This window comes from Hippocampus zosterae, chromosome 1, assembly GCF_025434085.1.
Source record: "Hippocampus zosterae strain Florida chromosome 1, ASM2543408v3, whole genome shotgun sequence".
In the NCBI taxonomy this organism is placed as follows: Eukaryota; Metazoa; Chordata; class Actinopteri; order Syngnathiformes; family Syngnathidae; genus Hippocampus; species Hippocampus zosterae.
The window spans coordinates 12697599-12718412 of NC_067451.1; the positions used below are offsets into that span (position 1 = coordinate 12697599).

The 20814-nt window shown below is 41.9% G+C and overlaps 1 protein-coding gene across 2 annotated transcripts; it reads left to right on the forward strand.

Annotated features, from left to right (window-relative positions):
- The first annotated feature begins 837 nt into the window (after window positions 1-837).
- On the forward strand, window positions 838-20325 carry cyfip2 (cytoplasmic FMR1 interacting protein 2). Of its 2 annotated transcripts, XM_052057493.1 has the most exons (30): window positions 844-1028; window positions 6210-6359; window positions 6432-6521; window positions 7327-7404; window positions 7758-7859; window positions 8003-8184; window positions 8280-8376; window positions 8939-9067; window positions 9171-9275; window positions 9355-9443; window positions 9538-9775; window positions 9924-10076; window positions 10258-10397; window positions 10491-10638; window positions 11388-11541; window positions 13963-14119; window positions 14199-14295; window positions 14377-14453; window positions 14545-14653; window positions 14734-14853; window positions 14941-15140; window positions 15216-15303; window positions 15429-15572; window positions 15677-15767; window positions 16278-16408; window positions 17793-17865; window positions 17943-18037; window positions 18124-18362; window positions 19305-19452; window positions 19570-20325. In XM_052057493.1, exons 2-30 carry the CDS (start codon window positions 6243-6245, stop codon window positions 19735-19737), a joined length of 3759 nt encoding a protein of 1252 aa, XP_051913453.1. In that variant the 5' UTR covers window positions 844-1028; window positions 6210-6242; the 3' UTR covers window positions 19738-20325. The 2 variants fall into 2 exon arrangements, with proteins under 2 accessions (XP_051913461.1, XP_051913453.1); XM_052057501.1 differs by lacking the exons at window positions 17793-17865; window positions 17943-18037; window positions 18124-18362; window positions 19305-19452; window positions 19570-20325 and adding an exon at window positions 16643-17583 and having other exon boundaries at window positions 838-1028.
- The last annotated feature ends 489 nt before the right edge of the window (window positions 20326-20814 follow it).

The following is a 20814-nucleotide window of genomic DNA, read 5'->3' on the forward strand; positions in this document are numbered from 1 at the left end:
AATTCTCTTCTACTAATGGCAATTCAAGCACTATACACTATATCGAACATTTAATTATTAAAAATATTATATATATATAATATTTTTATTATAATAATATATAATATATAAATATAATATAAATATAATATATATATATATATATATATATATATATATATATATATATATATATAAAATATTTAAAAAAAACTTTCTATTCTTTGGCGTTCGACTCAGCATGATTTTACTGCTTGGTGCTTTCTACCGCCTTTATTACCTTTTCGTCTTACTGTTTATTGTGTATGTTAAATCGCTCCATGTACAGCACTTTGTATGCAGCGATGGCTGTTTGAAAGTGCTCTATAAATACTGTTGACTTGACTTGACTTGACTTAAAATGCTATACAATGTGTGTTTGAGTGTGTGCGTGTACGCGTGCGTGCGCGCGTATGTATGCGTGTACACGTGTGTGCATGTGTGTGAATGTGTGTGAATGTGTGTGCACGTGTGCACGTGTGTGCGTGCGTCTGCGGGTGTGTGTGTGCGTGTGCATGCGTGTGTGTGTGCGTGTGTGCGTGTGTGCGTGTGTGTGTGCGTGGGTGTGTGTCTGCGTGCGTGTCTGTGTGTGTGTGCGTGGGTGCGTGTGTGCGTGCGTGCGTGTATGTGTGTGTGCGTGTGTGTGTGTGTGTGTGTGTGGGTTTGGGTGTGTGCGTGTGTATGACGCTCGTTTATTAAAACATAACAAATGGTGATTATAAGCCGTATGGCTGATGGATGCTTGTGGACACGAATGACCGCGAAAAGCATCACGTTTGCCTCATTGTCATCCTGATCATGTCGGCGCCAGTGTGACTGCCCCTTTAAGAAACTGCACTTGCAGCCATTTTCTGCTCTTTGTGTGGGGTGGATTAGAGCTGGTTCGGCACCGGGGCAAAACTAGAGCACCCGTCGACTCTGAAGACGTGCTCAAGGCTGTAAAGAGGTCGGATCGGCGTTGCACTGTCCGTCCGTCCACCCGTGTTGTCGGACGGACATGAGATTTGCAGGTACGTGCCGACTTGGCGATGGATGGAACCTCGAAGATGAACGTGTGGTCGCTGGTGATGTGCGCTCGCTTTCTGCCTCACTTCCTGCTCACATAGTGCATCATTATCGGTATTTATCAGCGCTTACACATTTAGTGCATTAAAGGTCGTTGGGCGTTGTTGAGAGTGAGGCGGTTCTTTTTCATTTCCCCCCACACACGGGATTCCCGTTAGCTTCCAGCGGCATCGTAGCTGTTGAGATGGGTGGGGTGATGCGAGCGTAGCAAGTGCATCGATGAGTGATGCAGGCCACACGCTCCCCCACCCCCTTCTCACAAGGAGGAAAAACTGCCATGGTGTTGCATAAAATAGTCGTTTGATATATGACTCCTCGTTTTGTGTAAGTAGGTTCAGCGTGCATGTGAGAGTGAGCGAGGTGTCAACATTGGAGAAGCTCCTCTGCTCTCATGGTGACACGCCTGCGGGCCTGTGACTGATGCTCAAATGACATCCACTATTCGCCTGCTTCTGCTTCACATCCAAATTAACAATTTCCAACGAACTCAGGCGATCCCCGCGCAGGCTCCCACCATGTATATCTCGTGTGACTTCTGCGTGGTTGGAACCTGACTGCTGTGTGAATGTGTAATTCAGCCCCTCACCCAAAGCCGTGATGTCATCATTTGTAATTGACCCCATTCTTCACCAAATGTCCTTCCAGACACCGAAAATTTCCCTCAAAAGACTCATACAAAAATCAGTACCAACTACTACATACTACATACAACTACACAATTGCATTATTATCTTTCTACCATCTGGACACTTCATTGCCTATGTCGACACTATCAAATAACACCTTGTGAAAGAGAAGCGTCAAATATTGTACTTTACATCAAATAAAAGGCTCTGTTTGGATTGCCACTGTTCAAGAACAAATTAACAATTTTTAAATGAATGTGGTTGTAGTAGTAGTTTGCGGTGGATTAGGAAAAAACTACATAATCCATATTTGTAATGTTTTACTTTCTTAATATCACCACACAAAAATTGTCCATTTAACCATCTATTTAGCTTCAAATGGCAAGCCCATCGTTTTTAACCCTTCAAACTTGGCATGTTATATTCATTGGTGTTCTAAACATCATCATCACATCCAATTCTAGAGCAAAACCACACATTGATTGTGTTATAAAAATCACATTAGAAAAATGTTGTGCATGTTTAAAATTCCATCACAGGAAATTATTGATCAAAATGAAACAATTTGGTGTTAAGATGCTAAAATACAACAGCTTTGCATCTCATGTTTCTAATATTTAGCACCAATCATGTTGCTTAAAAATATGCAAAAATACACCAACAAAAGAGTCACTCTGATTTAGTACTGCGCTCCACTATTGTAAACAACAACGACAAGCAAAAACATATTCTTAGAATATACCTTAATACGGAGACTGTAAGGTGACATTGAAGCAAAAAAAAACAACAACAAAAAACCCAACAACAACACAAATGCGTTATCTCGCAATCTTTGCGAGGGAACATATTTTTTAATCTTTTGCGTTTGGTTGACCAATGGCAGTATTTCAAAGAAAGAGTCATGGAAGAAGACTTGGTTTGAATTCCAGGCACAAAACAAAACTAGCCAAACACACATAAATGCTCGTTTTTATGGTCAATGTTGTCTGCTCGTATTTACTTCCTTTACATAACATGATGATTGCGATTTGATTTGCCCTCATTCCTTCTCCTACTTGGGAAGGTTGGTCACGTGAACCAGGCTTGTTTTCGCACAAGCCTGTGGTGTCAATTGTTCATGGTCTCAAATAAAAACATGTCATTCATGTGGTCAGGTGACACTAGCCAACGTCCGATGCAGTACATTTCACAGACTTTGCTGGAACATGGGTTTTGACATGCTCTACATTGGTTTTGTTTGGTGAGCATGAATCAATGTAACAAAGTCAACCCCGAGGCAGGGGATTCCATTCAGTCGTGCCACCCTACACTTGACACACTTTCACTCAGTCTGTGTCCTCTTGATGAGTGCATGATAACAGACACCGGCCACAGTTCTCTGCACAACAGATAAACATCCTTGTTAGTAATGATATACAGGTATATTTTTTATTTTCATTCTCAGAGAGCTATTAATTTAATAATGCAGTATTTTTATTACTATTGTTAAAGGATGTTGTCCATGCTATCTTCTTGGTTTCTCATTGTTTCGTTTAGCTGTTTTTTTTTACAGAGTCCCTTCCTCGTACATGTTCACTGGTTGATGCTTTCATGTGTAGAGGCGCCCTAAAGACAGTCAATCAATGTCAATGTTTTTTTTTTTGCTGTTCGCAGGAGAGCACGGCCCCTAAGACTGATGATTAGTGGGGGTACTCAGCATCTGTACGTCACCTACTAAGGAAAATTGTTTTATTTTTAACATTGGGATTGTTAATACACTCATAGTTGCTGCAGTCCACATTGTGTTTTTGAACAACATGGCAGTTCTCAGAATTACCTTCGATTAATATAGTTAAATATTTTACTTATTTGCATTTTATACTGTAATATAAATACATGTGCAGCATATGTAATTGTATGTTCACATCACATTGTTACTGTATATTTGGAACAACTACGTTATAACTTTGTATCTAACACAAATGAAAACAAATATGGACCTACATTTGAGTTTATTAAGGGTCGCTGATGGTGTAGTGGGAGACTCGCCTGACTTATGTGCGGGCAGCATGTGTTCGGTTCCCACTCAGTCACGGTGAGAATGTCGGTGTGAATTTTCATATCTGTATATGTGCCCTGCGACTGACTGGCGACTAGTTCAGGGTGTAGTCTGCCTTCTGCTCGAAGTCAGATGGGAAAAACTCCAGCAACTCACCACGACCCTGTCCATGATTAGCAGTGTTGAAAATGGATGGATGGATGAGTTTATTAAATCGATGAATGAATACTGTACCAGTTAAACACAGTAATGTTTTGCAGTACTTTGTACCATTGCACAAGGATAAACTCAGAGTCAGAGAAGAGTCACACATAGTTTATGCTGGCACATTTCTTTTCCACACTCATCTTTTCGCTTCCGGCTCTGCATATTAAGCCGATTATTGGCCCTGTCAACTTTGTCTGCCCGGTCTGATGTAAACACACATTTTCCAAAGACCAATAATGGGCATTAAGAGCTTATACATGCTGCTGCAGTTGTGCTGGTGATTGTCATGACAAAAAGAGGGCAAAGACTTGCTGCACTTTCTTAAGAGTAGCACTACATTTCTAGTAGCGATCAAGATGGTGATTTACATACATTAAATATCTCCCCATGTCTCATGTGATTGTACATGCATAACAATGTGCAACAGACAGTACATAGTACACCAACTCCATTTTCAATGGACACGTGTCACAGCGCTTCCCATATTTCTCATTGAATTTCTTCATGTAGATTTTCTGAGACAAACACAAGATGTTTGCTGCTTAGTTTAGAATTTTATTGATGAGAATGTGTATTGAAAAGGGAGATGGTACAGATGGAGGTGCAATGACAAAGACAAAGGGGTTCAGATGACGAATTGACATACCTGGTCATTTCTGGTCTACAAAATGCACCTGATTAAAAGCCACAAAAGCTAAATTTAGCCATAAATACAAATGTGCATACACTGCCCACTTGGTATTATTAGCTGCAGGTCTCAATGCTATAACTTGGGACATGGAGGGCACACACTTGAACACTTCTATTTTCCTGAAACACCGGTAGATGCCCGGCTGTCCCCCTCCCCTAACAATGCAGAATTCAGCTAGCTACCGAGTAGCGTTCCAGAACCTTTCTCAGTATCTCTTCTTGTCATACAATGCCAATTCACTGACGAGCTTCAGTACGCAGCAAAGCAGCCTTTGGAAACCTGTTTGTTTCCTATTGGGGAAATGCAGGGAATGTAAAAACCTCTACATAAGTCCGTGAGGTCCATGGTCGAAATTGCTATCCTTTTAGTCAGTTACTAGCAATGGTGGTAGTCAGTCTCCAAACAAACAACAGAGAGACGGGGGTCGCGCTACACAGATGGATGTATTTATGGCACTCGTTCCCCAGGCTCAAACTCAACTCTAGATGCTTATTTTTGCTTTACTATGTACTATATGGCGGCCCGGTAGTCCAGTGGTTAGCACGTCGGCTTCGCAGTGCAGAGGTACCGGGTTCGATTCCAGCTCCGGCCTCCCTGTGTGGAGTTTGCATGTTCTCCCCGGGCCTGAGTGGGTTTTCTCCGGGTGCTCCGGTTTCCTCCCACATTCCAAAAATATGCATGGCAGGCTGATTGAACACTCTAAATTGTCCCTAGTTGTGAGTGTGAGCGTGGATGGTTGTTCGTCTCTGTGTGCCCTGCGATTGGCTGGCAACCGATTCAGGGTGTACCCCGCCTACTGCCCGGAGACAGCTGGGATAGGCTCCAGCATCCCCCGCGACCCTAGTGAGGATCAAGCGGTTAGGAAGATGAATGAATGAATGAATATGTACTATATAGTTTCTACATTCGCCCTACAGAGCCACACTCACACTCCTGTAATGCTGCAGCCAGCTCCTCCCGTGTGCCCACTCCAAACGCAAATGGCTGATTACTGTTCAGTATGAGAGCGGACTCGGGACAGTTTCAATGGTCCAACGTGATGTATTCGTTAATTTCATTGGACAAATGTGACAAGAATATGAGTAAATCTATTGGCAGCTAGAAGCTTGTCAGTACAAATTCACAAATAACCAGCATCGTATTAAAAGATGCATGGTTCAAAATGTGAAAAAAGTCAAAAAGTACTGTTCTTGTACTAAACACATGCACAGATTCACGCACTCATTCTTATTAATGTTAACTCATGAACTAGTGCTGCCTTCATGAGTGACTATGTTTTTATCTCCACGGGCACTCTTTCCACACTCTGGGCTGTGCTTTCGTAAGTCGAAGCGGCTTGCCTCGTTCCACTCCTGAGCGACCCCCCCCCTCACCCCCGGCTCTGGTTGTCATGGTAACAAAAGCCGTATCCTGCATTGTTTGGTTGTTGCTTGGGGTATTTTGACTAAAGCATATCACAGATATAGGAAGCAAAATGCATAATAAATCTCCTTCCCTTTAGTAGCATCACTCATCCACTGGCTATTTAATGGTAATCATCTCATGTTCTCCTTTCATCATTCAGACTTCAGTGTGGTGTGATTGAGGCATTGTAACCATGACGACCCACGTGACGCTTGAAGATGCCCTGTCCAATGTGGACCTGCTGGAGGAGCTGCCCCTCCCAGACCAGCAGCCATGCATTGAACCCCCTCCCTCCTCCATTATGTACCAGGTACAAACCCACCTACACTCTCATCTGTCCAGCTAGTGTCCTGTCCTCACTAATCTCTCCCTTCTTCTCAAGGCCAATTTTGATACCAACTTTGAAGATAGGAATGCATTTGTGACTGGCATTGCTCGTTATATTGAGCAAGCTACAGTCCACTCCAGCATGGTGAGACCTTTTTTATATTTTCAAATGGTTCGTTACGACTGGTCTGCCATCATAATTAGTATGGCCAACTGTTTGGTTGTTGGTCCAGCCAAAAATTACGACAGAGCAAAGTTCCACTCAACTTCCTCCTCCATGAATGATGTTGTGAGGGGGACTTATGTGACTCGACTTACAAATAGGGGAAGCTGTGCTTTATTCAAGTCTATTTCATCAAGAAGTCCCACTTTGGCTGAAGCTCGTCTATTTTAGGACGATGGAACAAGTGGTATTGAGAAATGTGTCTCACCTATTTCTGAATGGAAGTAATTTCCGAATGGAATGTTCCCCTGCTGCAATATTAATAAGTGCCCATTCATAATGGAACAAGTTGCTCATCTGAGGGGAACGTACTATTCTGTGAAGACATTGTAAATTTAATACAAACCTGCACTCAATAAAATTCTCAACAATAACTTGTCAAAATGATCTGTGCAACTCACAAAACAATTGCTCAAATGTTCTTCTGGTTTGAAAAATTCATGTTGTTTTTCATTATTTTTGAGACTGTATTGGTTAACGTGATAATGTAATTGTCATTAGCATTGTTTAAGTTTCCATTTTTATTTTATTTTATTGGATAGTATTGTCAAATGTACTGTATGTCTAACATACAGCACAGATGAAATTTCTTCCCTCTCAACATAAAACAACAACAACAAAAATATCAAAATAGCAGCTTATTATTGACCAGCATTTTTTTTTTGCTTGAAGAACACACTGTTCACATGGTTGAAATAACGGATTATTACTTTTACACATTGTGCAGAATGAAATGCTGGAGGAAGGACATGAGTATGCTGTGATGCTTTACACTTGGAGAAGCTGCTCTCGAGCTATTCCACAGGTAACATTCAGATACAAATAAATGTTGATTGATCGACTCACACTTTATTTTTACTTCACTGACTGTACTGTGAAATCTAGTGCGGTGTATGTTATATTGTCATGTTCAACCCACAAGTTCCCCTTTCAATGGGTGGCAGCGCGAACTTAAACATCAAGAAACCGAAGAAAACTTTGAAAAAAAACACAAAACAAGGTGTATTTATGTTTTACTGTAATTATCAGCATTCCTTCTTTTAGTGCTGCAATTTATCTTGTGATCCTGAATTGACGCTCAATTTTAAATGCTCCAATTCATTTAGTGTATGAGCTAGAATGGCAAGATCTGTAATAGAGCCCTCTGGTGTTTATTAGGTGAAATGCAATGAGCAACCCAACAGAGTTGAGATCTACGAGAAAACAGTGGAGGTGTTGGAGCCTGAAGTCACCAAGCTCATGAAGTTTATGTACTTCCAAGTAAGACATTTTAATGTGATAATTAGTACAAGGGTACGAGTGTCTAAAGGATGTACTGTTTGTACATCTAAACATCTATTTATTGCTTTGCATCAGAGCAAATACTGATGTGTTTTGGGGTTCAATTTGTTTTTCTTCTTCAGCGGAAAGCTATAGAACGTTTCTGTAGCGAAGTGAAGCGCCTCTGCCATGCTGAGAGAAGGAAAGACTTTGTTTCTGAGGCCTATCTCCTCACTCTGGGCAAATTTATCAACATGTTTGCTGTCCTGGACGAACTGAAAAACATGAAATGTAGCGTAAAGAACGATCATTCTGCTTACAAAAGGTACTGTACAATACAAAAATGCAACCTTTCTCATTGCTGCATTTGCTTTTCCAAAAGGGACACTGGTTAATGTGTCAGGCTCTCTTTGTCTTCAGGGCTGCTCAGTTCCTGAGGAAGATGGCTGACCCTCAATCCATCCAGGAATCTCAGAATCTGTCCATGTTCTTAGCCAACCACAACAGGATCACTCAGGTTTGTTTGTTACATGCTAATATGTTTACCTTATTTACTCCTTGGATTATCCTCACCAAATTGTGTAACTTCACTGCTATGCAATTCAATAAAAAATTAAAACAGCCCTGGCCTGTATAATTGTATTGTGTTTTCTTCCTGGTCTTGCTGGTGTCAGCAATGACTAGCAGAGCAACAGCAGCATGCTGGTCCATGCTGGTGTCACAAGCAAAACCAGCAGCAAAAACGGAACAAATAAAGCCAAGATTCGAACACCCAATCTGCACTAACGAACCACAGTGGCCCAGCAGGACCAACATGTTGCTGTTGCCCTGCCAGGCGCTGACCACCAGATATCTCTGGTGGTCAGCTGGACTCTTGCTGGTATCACCACCTACCAGCAGGGCAATAACGGCATTCTAGTTTTGCTGGGAAACCGTGGCTTCGTTGGTAGAGCTGGTTGTCCAATGACTTAGGAAGTATCTACTCTATAGGCAAAGAACTGTTGGCATGTCGAATTGTAAGTGACCATTTCCAAACTTTGAATATTATATGTTCTCTCTGTTGTTTTGTGTTTGTGTAGTGCCTGCACCAACAGCTGGAAGTGATTCCAGGTTACGAGGAACTTTTGGCTGATATCGTCAACATCTGTGTCGATTATTACGAGAACAAGATGTATTTGACTCCGAGTGAGAAACACATGCTTCTCAAGGTACACACATTTCATGCTTTCTTACCAGCCGTTTTACTGTAGTCATGTGCTTGAGGTTGGAGGTTGTCTTTTTCCATCCTAAATCAACATGTGTATGTGTCAGGTGATGGGATTTGGTCTTTACCTGATGGATGGGAATGTGAGTAATATCTACAAACTGGATGCCAAAAAGAGGATCAACCTTAGCAAGATTGACAAATTCTTTAAAGTAAGACTTGGAACTTTTCAATCTATCTCTTTCCAAAGTCAACCGTATCAGAAGAGACTTTCTTTCTTGTGCTTTTAAGCTTCAAGTGGTGCCACTATTTGGAGACATGCAGATAGAGTTGTCCCGCTACATTGAGACAAGTGCTCACTACGAGGAAAACAAATCCAAGTAAGAGACCCATTAATACACACTTTCAGATGTACAGGTTTCCTTCCTTCTTGAACCATATGAACCCTTCCTCGTCACCCCCTTGTGCACACAGGTGGACGTGCACCCAGAGCAGTATTTCGCCACAGTACAACCTGTGTGAGCAGATGGTCCAGATCAGAGAGGACCACATTCGCTTCATTTCTGAGCTGGCGCGCTATAGCAACAGCGAAGTGGTGACGGGCTCAGGCCTGGACAGCCAGAAATCAGATGAGGAGTACAGAGAGCTTTTTGACCTTTCACTGAGGGGTCTGCAGTTGTTGTCCAAGTGGAGCACGCATGTCATGGAAGTTGTGAGTCGTACCTTTTGAATCTCCTCTTGTATTGTCGCTCATTAAGATTGTGTACGTGTGTGTACCTGACGGGTTAGAAGTCGCCGGTGAGTGTTTGTGTATTCTTAAAGGCACCATCAAAATAATCCACCCTTTCTGGCTCTTTCAGTACTCATGGAAGCTGGTCCATCCCACAGATAAATTTTGTAACAAGGACTGTCCGGGCACAGCAGAGGAGTATGAACGAGCCACACGTTATAATTACACCAGTGAGGAGAAGTTTGCGCTGGTGGAAGTGATTGCCATGATTAAAGGGCTTCAGGTGCGAATGACCGCTTCGGTTTTTTGTGTGGTCTTTTTGCCCTTTTGTATAGAGTAGATATGGATTTGCTCAGGTTCTGACACATAAACCATCTTTTGTGTTTTGTTGATACCGCTTCAAAACTTTCTTCCCGCTATAAGTGCGATGCTAGTACTCATTCTGATGTCATTGTGTTAATCAGGTCCTGATGGGCCGAATGGAGTCCGTGTTTAATCAGGCTATCAGGAATACCATCTACGCAGCACTTCAGGACTTTGCCCAGATGACCCTCAGAGAGCCTCTGCGCCAAGCCGTGCGCAAGAAGAAGAATGTCCTCATTAGGTATATACAGATCATTTGCTCAGAAGCACATCTGATGGACTGCATGTCATGTTGTCCCGTGTGGATCTATCTACCCATTTTCTGACTCTTCAGCGTTCTTCAAGCCATTCGAAAAACCGTTTGTGACTGGGAAGGAGCAAGGGAACCGCCAAATGATCCATGTCTGAGAGGGGAGAAGGACCCCAAAGGCGGTTTTGATATCAAGGTGCCCCGGAGAGCTGTGGGGCCTTCGAGCACACAAGTAAGTTTCACTGAAGGTATCGTCAACAAAAGGGACCGAAATGAATACACGACAGGCAACAAGTGAAAGTGCTTTGGTGTGCCATTCCTCTCAAAGTATGTTAATTTGCAAATACTATACACTTGGCAGACACTTCCTTAGTTACATCAGTACAAAATGATTAAGTCCAACAAATTATTCCCTTCATCGGAAATGACGCTTATCGTATATTCACGACCGTAATATACACTTAAAAGTCTTACATATTCTCCCAAAGTGGTCTAATAATGCGGGTCGCCTGGTCTTTGCACCGAGCTCCAAAATCTGTCAGTGCTATTGTGTCACTTCGATGAGGCGTCCGCTTCACTGACTGATTTTGTGCCGACATGCGGCTTATATAGAGGAAAGGCGGCCGTAACTAAGGACAGCGTGCGGACGTCAAAGTGGGAAAGGTGGGCGTGAAAGAGGACGCTGAAGGCATGCCCCTAGTTTTACCATGACTGCGTCCAACAATACAGTGCGTCTTGTGTACATGTTAAATACCGGAATAGTACCGTAACTGACGCCTTTTAATACGGTGCGCCCTATGGTCGTGAAAATCCGGTGGTTTTAATTTTCTTAATGGTTATCACTGGAATTGGAGCAACAACACGGAACTGCGCTCTTAAAATTGTATTGAGTATAGTATCACGATAGAGTTGCTCTTGTTTTCAATGTCATTAAATTGTCGAGCGTTTCTTCTTCATGGTCCCTCTTTGTGTTCCCTACAGCTGTACATGGTGCGCACTATGTTGGAGTCACTGATTGCAGACAAGAGTGGCTCTAAAAAGACCCTGCGCAGCAGTCTGGATGGACCCATTGTGGTAGCCATAGAAGACTTCCACAAACAGTCCTTCTTCTTCACACACTTGCTCAACTTCAGTGGTGAGGACAATCTCCCTGCATAGACAATGAATGACCTTATTGAGCAAAACAGTTGAGGTCCTTGTCCTTAATCAGTTAATCAGTCCATCAGGGGCTGATCAGGCCTCCTCGTTCCCCCTGGATCTCGATTTATTCGTTTTAGACAGACAATACATTTTGGACACTTGTTTGAGAAAGGTGCTTTTATTTTCTTCCGGTGGGATGATTTGGTGACTTCAGGTTTGACTTGAACACATTTGGGATGAACTTGACCTGGGATTGAGAGTCAGAGCCTCTTGTCTTTGACTTCTGACCTTGCAAATGTTCTGCTGTATGAATAGAAAACAATTCGCACAGACAGGACCCATAATGTTGCAAAAAGTCTTCCTGACATACCATATTTTCATTACGTTCCTTTTGTTTCTCACTATGTTCGTATATTAAGTGTGTATGGCTAAAAAGCTGACATATTTGACCTAACACAATGTGTTAGATGGTCAAAAGGAAAAGGAAGATGGTCAAAATTGCTAAGTACTTTCTGCCACTTCTAGATTGTGGTGACACCCTAAAAACGGGTGTATTGAACAACAAATGCCCTGCATTCTTTTAGTGAAGACTTTGTGGGTCCACAAGAGCAGGAATACAATAAAATGCGATACATCTTTACTTTCACTCCAGCTGCAGCTCTCACAATGCGCTTTACAGAAAATTGTTTGTTTGTTTGTTTTATTGAGCATATATAGTACACGCAATAACAGAGAAAGGTCAAACAAAATTATAAAAGGAAAATTAGAAATAGTTAAAAGAGAAAAAAAAACACACATCACAGTTATATGCTCAAAGGAGTAGGAAGAAGTAAATAACTTATTTAGTCCTACCCCTTATTATGTAACTGAATTGTTCATTTTTCAAAACAAAGAAATGAAAAACTACATATCATTAAATATTTTTACCCTTGTGTATACTATGCTATTCTATTTGTACACCTTTTGGTTTGTATATATTTCCAAGATGGCGCCCGAGGAGGCAGCCTTCAGCAAGTGCTCTTCAAGAGCCTTGCTTTTTTGTTCTTTTTTGCTGTTTTTGTCTTTTGTTTTGTCACATGTTGTTTGTTGTTTCATTGTGTGGACCTGATATGGACTGTTTTCAGCGCTTTTTGGCCACGACATTCGTCAAAGGAGCAGTATCTGTGCTTGGTGGTTGCGCCTTCTCGGCAGCACGCCTGTACCAGCACAGATTTTGATTGGGAGGAATGTCGGCGCCATTGACTGTCGGTGCTGGACAGACCTGGGGCGCTTGTGTTTTTTGCGCCAGTAATGGGCAGCATTTTTCACAACCCCGATTTGTTCAGTGGCTATGTCAGCGCTGTTGGACAGTTGGCGTTGGTGCGGCTGGATGGATGGCTGCTGAAGTTGAGGACGAGGAGAGAGGAGCGTTGGTGCAGAGCGCCGATGCGTATTTGGAACCGTGAGTCGCCGCTTGGAATTGAAATCCCTTCACTGGCTCCCCATTCATTTTAGAATTATTTTTAAGATCCTCCTCTTTGTTTTCAAATCTCTGAATAATCTCGCGCCACCTTACCTCTCTGAGCTCATACGCCCCTACACCCCTGCCCGGCGCCTCAGGTCTGTGGACCAGTCTTTGCTAGACGTACCAAGAACTAAACTGAGGCTCAGAGGGGATCGAGCCTTTTCTGTTGCTGGTCCATCTCTCTGGAATGACCTCCCACTGAACATTCGGCAAGCCTCCTCGCTGCCCATCTTTAAAGCCCTCCTCAAAACTCACTTGTATTCTTTGGCGTTTGACTCAGCATGACTTAGATTTGCTATTGGTTTTACTGCTTGGTGCTTTCTACCGCCTTATTACTTATTACTTATTACTGATTCGTCTTACTGTTTATTGTATATGTTAAATCACTCCATGTACAGCACTTTGTATGCAGCGATGGCTGTTTGAAAGTGCTCTATAAATACTGTTGACTTGACTTGACTTGACTTGAAATGGATTTCCATGGGACAGGAGAAGTGAACCAATCTCTTTTCGTCAATGGATGCTACAGCTTCTTGTTGACTTTGAAACTTAGCTTGTAGCTGACGTGTGCACATTTTGAGCATGACGTCTCTGATCCACTGGTTAAAGGAAACTTTGATTCTCTCCTCTTTCATCTCAAACCGCTTCAAACAACAAAGCGTGTGACGGAAAAGTGGTTAGGACTGCACGACTGTCCGTGTTTTATGTTATGTGTTGTGTTTATTATTTTACTTTATGTTAACTGTTTTGTAAAGCGCTTTGTTACAGCTGCCGCTGTTGTGAAAGCGCTATATAAATCAGCATGTATTGTATTGTATTGTATTGTATTGTTAATGATAAACAAAATGACTCAAGTGTATGAATCTGCATTTATTTGAAGAAACACCTCACTTTGTTATGTCCTTTGTCCAGAGGCCCTGCAGCAGTGTTGTGACCTGTCCCAACTCTGGTTTAGAGAGTTCTTCCTTGAGCTAACCATGGGCCGCAGAATCCAGTTCCCTATTGAGATGTCCATGCCGTGGATTCTCACCGATCACATCCTGGAGACCAAGGAACCGTCAATGATGGAGTGAGTCCCACTTCCTCAACAAGTCAGATTGGGTTTTGAACCAAAGGCTTTGTGTTTAATGCTTTCCTCATTTGGCTAGGTATGTGCTGTATCCCCTGGATTTGTACAATGACAGTGGCTACTATGCTCTTACTAAGTTCAAGAAGCAGTTCCTCTATGATGAGATTGAGGCTGAGGTATTGTCTAATGGTATCCTCAATTCAAATGTCATAATTTTATGACCATTTCTTGAAATACAAGTGTTCACTCCTTCACAGGTCAACCTTTGCTTTGATCAGTTTGTCTACAAGTTGGCTGACCAGATATTTGCGTACTATAAAGCGATGGCTGGAAGGTAGGACGTGTGAATTGGTCCTAATCCGTTTGATTCGGCACAATAATTTGCACCGATTAAAAGAGTTTTGTTTTTTTCTTCTCCACCAAAGTGTACTGCTTGACAAGCGCTTCCGTGCAGAGTGTAAAAACTATGGGGTGATTATACCGTACCCTCCTTCTAACCGCTACGAGACGTTGCTTAAACAGAGACATGTGCAGGTACTAAACACAACTTGAATATATAACTGTGCACTTGACTAATTTATTTATATTCACTCGGTTCCTCCTGTGCGCTACAGCTTCTGGGTCGCTCCATTGACCTGAACCGTCTTATCACCCAGAGGATCTCTGCTGCCATGTACAAGTCTCTGGACCATGCCATCAGCCGCTTTGAAAGCGAGGATCTAACCTCTATTGTGGTAAAGATCGCATATCGTACCCCGGGGAAATAGCTCAGCATTCGATGTCGATTTTAAAGGCAACACTTTGTGTCACGCTTGGGTCAGGAGTTGGAGTGGCTTCTGGAGATCAATAGACTGACCCACCGGCTTCTGTCCAAGCACATGACCTTGGACAGCTTTGATGCCATGTTCCGTGAGGCCAATCACAACGTCTCAGCTCCCTACGGTCGAATTACGCTTCATGTCTTTTGGGAGCTCAATTTCGATTTCCTCCCTAATTATTGCTACAACGGATCCACCAACCGGTCTGTCCTTGCTTGCAGATATGCGTTATTTCAATGGTAAAACGTTGAACTGTTTTAAGCTTGTTTTATTTTCAGATTTGTACGCACAGCTATTCCTTTCACCCAGGAGCCCCAGAGAGACAAGCCAGCTAATGTGCAGCCTTATTACCTGTATGGTTCCAAGGTGTGCCTTAGTCTTATGCACATTTAATTCCATTTTCAAAAAGATTGTTTAATGACTCAGGTTGAAATAGACTTTATGTAGTTTGCTGACTGACACTGATTCTTTGTCTCCTCTTTTCCTCTTAGCCTCTGAACATTGCCTACTCGCACATATACAGCTCCTACAGGAACTTTGTTGGCCCACCTCACTTCAAGACCATTTGTCGTCTTCTTGGTTACCAAGGCATTGCTGTTGTGATGGAGGAGCTGCTCAAGATTGTCAAGAGCTTGGTATTGATTGTTATTTACCCCCTCATGAGCATGTCCCCACCATCTTTTTTTTGTGTGTGTGGACTCTCAATATGACTTTGCGGTTCACGTTTGTGTCCCCTCAGTTACAGGGCACCATCTTGCAGTATGTAAAAACACTCATTGAAGTCATGCCCAAAATCTGCCGCCTACCCCGCCATGAATACGGCTCTCCGGGTGAGTGATTCAATGACATCACTGGAAGGTAAAAATAGTTTGGCATGTATACCGTAAAAGGCACACCACTTTGCATCCAATTCAGTCAATGACCTCCTGGCATCTTGACTTGACCTGCAAATTCAGATCAGACTTTTGGCAGCTGGGCTACAGCTATGAGAAGGGTTTAGTAATCCTTAGATTAAGATTAAGATATCCTTTATTTGTCCCACACTGGGAAAATTACCAACGTTTTGTACCACAACTTCTGACCCGACTTACTCGTTTGAAATCTTACTACCCTCAGTTATCCTCTCTCATCCTCAACTGCAAGGGCCTGATGCTTGGACACAGTGTGGGTCATCAAATCCTCTGACATCATTCAATCTTTGATTATTAGTTGTATGGATGCACTTTATCGTACCAAACAACCCATTTGTTTTTATAAAATATTTATTCTGGGGGGATTTGTAATTTATGTCATAAAAATATTGAGTGGACAGCAAGATTTCCATCCTCTTTTAATTGTAGGGATCTTGGAGTTCTTCCACCATCAACTCAAGGATATAATCGAGTACGCTGAGCTCAAGACAGATGTCTTCCAGAGCTTAAGGGAGGTGGGGAACGCCATTCTCTTCTGCCTGCTCATCGAGCAAGCTCTGGTAAGATCACGATTCTGCTGTTGAGATGACAGTTTAAGCTGGTATAATGAGATACCCCGAAGGACTGCGAATGTGTTGTCTCATTTGTGTGGGAGTCTAAAGTTTTCAGCCTGATTGAAAATGTCCTCTAAATCAGCTATCACAGAGTCTTTCAGGCCCCAGTCTGAGTGCCCCAGTGAGTTTAATCTTGAAACTATGATTCTATTTCTCATTACACGCTGGCATCAACCACAGGTGGTAAGGACATGGGTTTTGTTCATTGCCGTCTAAATAACATTGATATGATTTCTCTCTTTCCGTTTCTCTCGTTTTGCTTTGGCTTGCATTATTCTCTTTCTATTTCTGTGTTTGCATGACACGGTTTTATATCACATCAGGCCTAGAAAAAACAGATGTGGCATTAACTGAAATCTAAAGACAGATTCATAAAACAATAACAAGCTACTGTATAAGAATCCCAATGTGCTTTTCATCCACGGAGGAAATTGTGTCACATTGTTGGAAGCTTGCTTTTGCAGTCACGTGATGAACATGTATTATGATTCTAGGTGCATGTTTCTTGTTTGCATAACATCTCATTTTTACATCAAACACTAACCTTTTTTACATAGGCGACATCTGTGGATATCCCGTTTTAATTTAACATATGTTCTGTACATAGAGGCATGTGACCTGCTAGTATTACTGCATGGCTCCTCCTGTGCACACACTTGGAAATTATTTAACATTAGTGTTTCATTTCATTCAAGCTTGTGCACCTTCAATAAATGCCATCACATGCTAAAAGAAGAGTAACAGTTGATTTGATCTTAAAATATGCGGAAAGGTTATGACCCTGATTTGCCGAAATAAATTATTAATCTTACAAAACAGTTTAGATAGTTCCATTATCACAACTTTTTGGGAAGGCCTTTTGTGCTCCATTATTACTGTCTCCTAGTGCACGCAGCAAGGTCCATAACGTACTTGCGTTGGAAGAACCTGAGAGTTCTGACCGTAACCCAATCAAAAACATTTTAGGATGAACTAGAACTCAGCTTGTGTGCCAGGCCTTCTCGCATCAACTTATTCCATATTCTTTCATTTTCACTGCTAACCCGACAGTGATACTGACGCCCAAATGTTATTATTGTCTTAACTGCCCCCCCCCCCCAAAAAAAAACAAACAAAACAAACAAAACATGTGAGGGGCATTAAATTTCTCACATAAGTAGACATCTTACTGACACAGCATGCACAAACTATGGATTGGAGAGTATGATGGATGAATGAGAAATTAACATCACTTCATGGCTTACCTGCATGCTCGAGAAGTCTTAAAATGTTTTGAAGCATCACAGCCCATCCATACTATTTTATCCTGTATACTTTGTTTTAATATTAGTCACAGGAGGAAGTGTGTGACCTTCTTCATGCTGCCCCCTTCCAAAACATTCTCCCAAGAGTATACATCAAAGGTATATTTGGTTAGAAATCATTCAAATTGAATGGGTGATTTGTTTTTTGACATGAAAAATGTTTATGTGACGTGAAGAGGGAGAGCGTCTGGAAGTGAGGATGAAAAGACTGGAAGCAAAGTACGCCCCTCTCCACCTGGTGCCTCTGATTGAAAGGCTGGGAACCCCTCAGGTATTTTTCTGCTCGTGCAAACCCATCTCTCTTTTATTTAATTACAGTTGAATGTATGTTATTTAACTGTTTTGTCTTTCTGGTAGCAAATTGCTATTGCACGTGAGGGAGATTTGCTGACCAAAGAACGCCTGTGCTGTGGCCTTTCCATGTTTGAGGTCATCTTGACGCGTATCCGCAGCTTCTTGCAAGACGGAGTGTGGCGCGGGCCTCCTCCCACCAATGGTGTCATGCATGTCGATGAGTGCATGGAGTTCCACCGCCTCTGGAGTGCAATGCAGTTTGTGTATTGCATTCCAGTGGGCACTCACGAGTTCACAGCAGAGTGAGTAACACCAGATTTATGTATGTTGGATACCAGAGGTCGGCATCATCAATCTGTTAGGGAGGTGCCATCAGTATTTCACGCCGGCCCACGTGGGCCCAGTCCGTCGGCGGCAGCCATTCAACGTTGAGAATGTAATTTCCACATCACACGCAGGCGGCGCGCAAGCAAAGACAAAACTCAATCATGAAAAAAAAATTACAAGAAAAACAATATACACACAGCGTTGTGATCTGTGAAATAAAAACAATATGGGGCAATGATGCCACCCGCGCGAGTGTACATTAGTGAAAACCTCACTCCTTCGAGCCTTGAGAGCCACTGACTTGCTTAAACTGGTTCCTTAAAAATGTTATGAAAAGTATTTTTACCGTGGCTGCAGAAAATTCAATTTTCATCAAATAATGCCAATTTGTATCTGTGCCCAAATAAAGTAAAGACAAAGTAACCTAACACTTACTCGTCTGAAATTAGGTGCTGTACATTGACACACTGAGTTGCATCATGATACTAAGGTATAATGGCTGGCATTTATTTTATCCAGTGATGTATCAAAAGTGACTAAGAAGCCAGTCAAAAATGGTGCAGTCGGATGTGTGCAAAAGGATATAAACAGAAACCTAAGTGGCAGTAAGAGTTAATTGAATCACTGACGACTTAAAAATTCCAGCGGGGCACTTTGAATCGATTCAAGCAGGTGACTTGTCTGGGGATAAGACTAACACTAGTTGTCTGGTTACCACGAGGTAAAAAAAATACTTGCAATAAGTACTGAACTATTTGTGAAACTATTTGTAGGAGTAAAGTAGTAGGAGCATTACTGCCTCAACTGGCCTGCAGCAATGATTATTTTTTTACTTTTGGAATACTCTTAACACACACAATTGTAATTAATGACAGTAAATCATAAGTGTAGCATGACATATGTGCTTTGACCTTTAGGCAGTGCTTTGGTGATGGCCTGAACTGGGCCGGCTGTGCTGTCATTGTTCTGTTGGGACAACAGCGTCGTTTTGATCTCTTTGACTTTTGCTACCACCTACTCAAAGTCCAAAGACAAGATGGCAAGGATGAGATCATCAAAAATGTGGTGAGTGCACTGTAACTGCCGCAGAAATTAAGTACTGACCACATGGTTTTAGTCTTCAACGTTGTCCAGTTGCTTGATTAACCGCCATTCACGTGTTCACTATTCTCTTCTTCACAGCCACTGAAGAAGATGGCAGACCGCATCAGGAAGTACCAGATCCTTAACAATGAAATATTTGCTATCCTGAACAAGTACATGAAGGCCGTTGAAACAGACAGTTCAACTGTGGAGCATGTTCGCTGTTTCCAGCCTCCTATACACCAATCCCTGGCTACCACTTGTTGAAAATAGATGTCGGCAGACAGCACACACTGAAACACCCACATTCCTCATGGATGTGATGCCCCTTCTCATCTATCGATCTCTGGTCACTTACAGTTGTGAGTTACTTCAGTTCCTCCTCACATTGACTAAAGAAATTCTGTTTTGAATCATCTCAAACTGTTACCCTCAATGAAATTTCGGAGAATATTTGCAATAGTGGAGTCGAGGAAAGGTGGAAGTACAAAGTATATCTTCACAACTGAATTTGTTTTTGTGAATGTACACATGACTTGCAATCAGATTCATGCATGCCCTCTCATATTCTCTCAGCTGTACACCACATTGGATTACTTAAACGGATGAGAAAATATGAGACCAGGTCTTCAATGACTGTGAGTCCTAGCATAAGGTAAACACTATTCCTAATGGATGCTAATTATTCAAGTTAGGTGGGGGAAAATGTCAGCAACAAAACCAGAGGCACGCCTAAGGATGCTATGGGCTCACATCCACATTCCCGAACATATTTCTTTCTCATTTATGTAATTATTTGGCGTGGCTATGATAGGTCATCTGTCTATAAATCCAGTGATTTCTTTAAAAAAAACAGCATTTTTTTTAATGCGTCCGCTTACTAGAAAGGAAACAATGTTACACGGCCGGTTTCATCTGCTTTTCATTATCCCACCCCGTCCAAACTCATTTGATTATCTTGACACATTTTTATTCAACGCAAATTTCAATGTAAATTTCACAATCAAACTAAGTGAAGTGATGTGTGTTGTAATTGGTCTTGTTTTAATATGAATACTTTTATTTACATATTCTTGGTATGCTTTTCTGCGACGGACTGGAAACCACATTTCTTTTTCTCTTTTTGCTTGTTGGAAAGATTTTTATATGCTGTTCACGAATACAGTGTTGGTATTCCTTAACGTAGAAAGAAAACAAAATGATTGGTCAATATGTTTTGTTTTTTCAATAATCTTAAACAGCAACAAGGTGAGTAAATACCTCTGGGTGGATGATAACAGTGCTGTACTAGATTAACCTGTTTGGCGTGTGTGTGTGTGGATAATGCTGGTCCAATTGATGTGT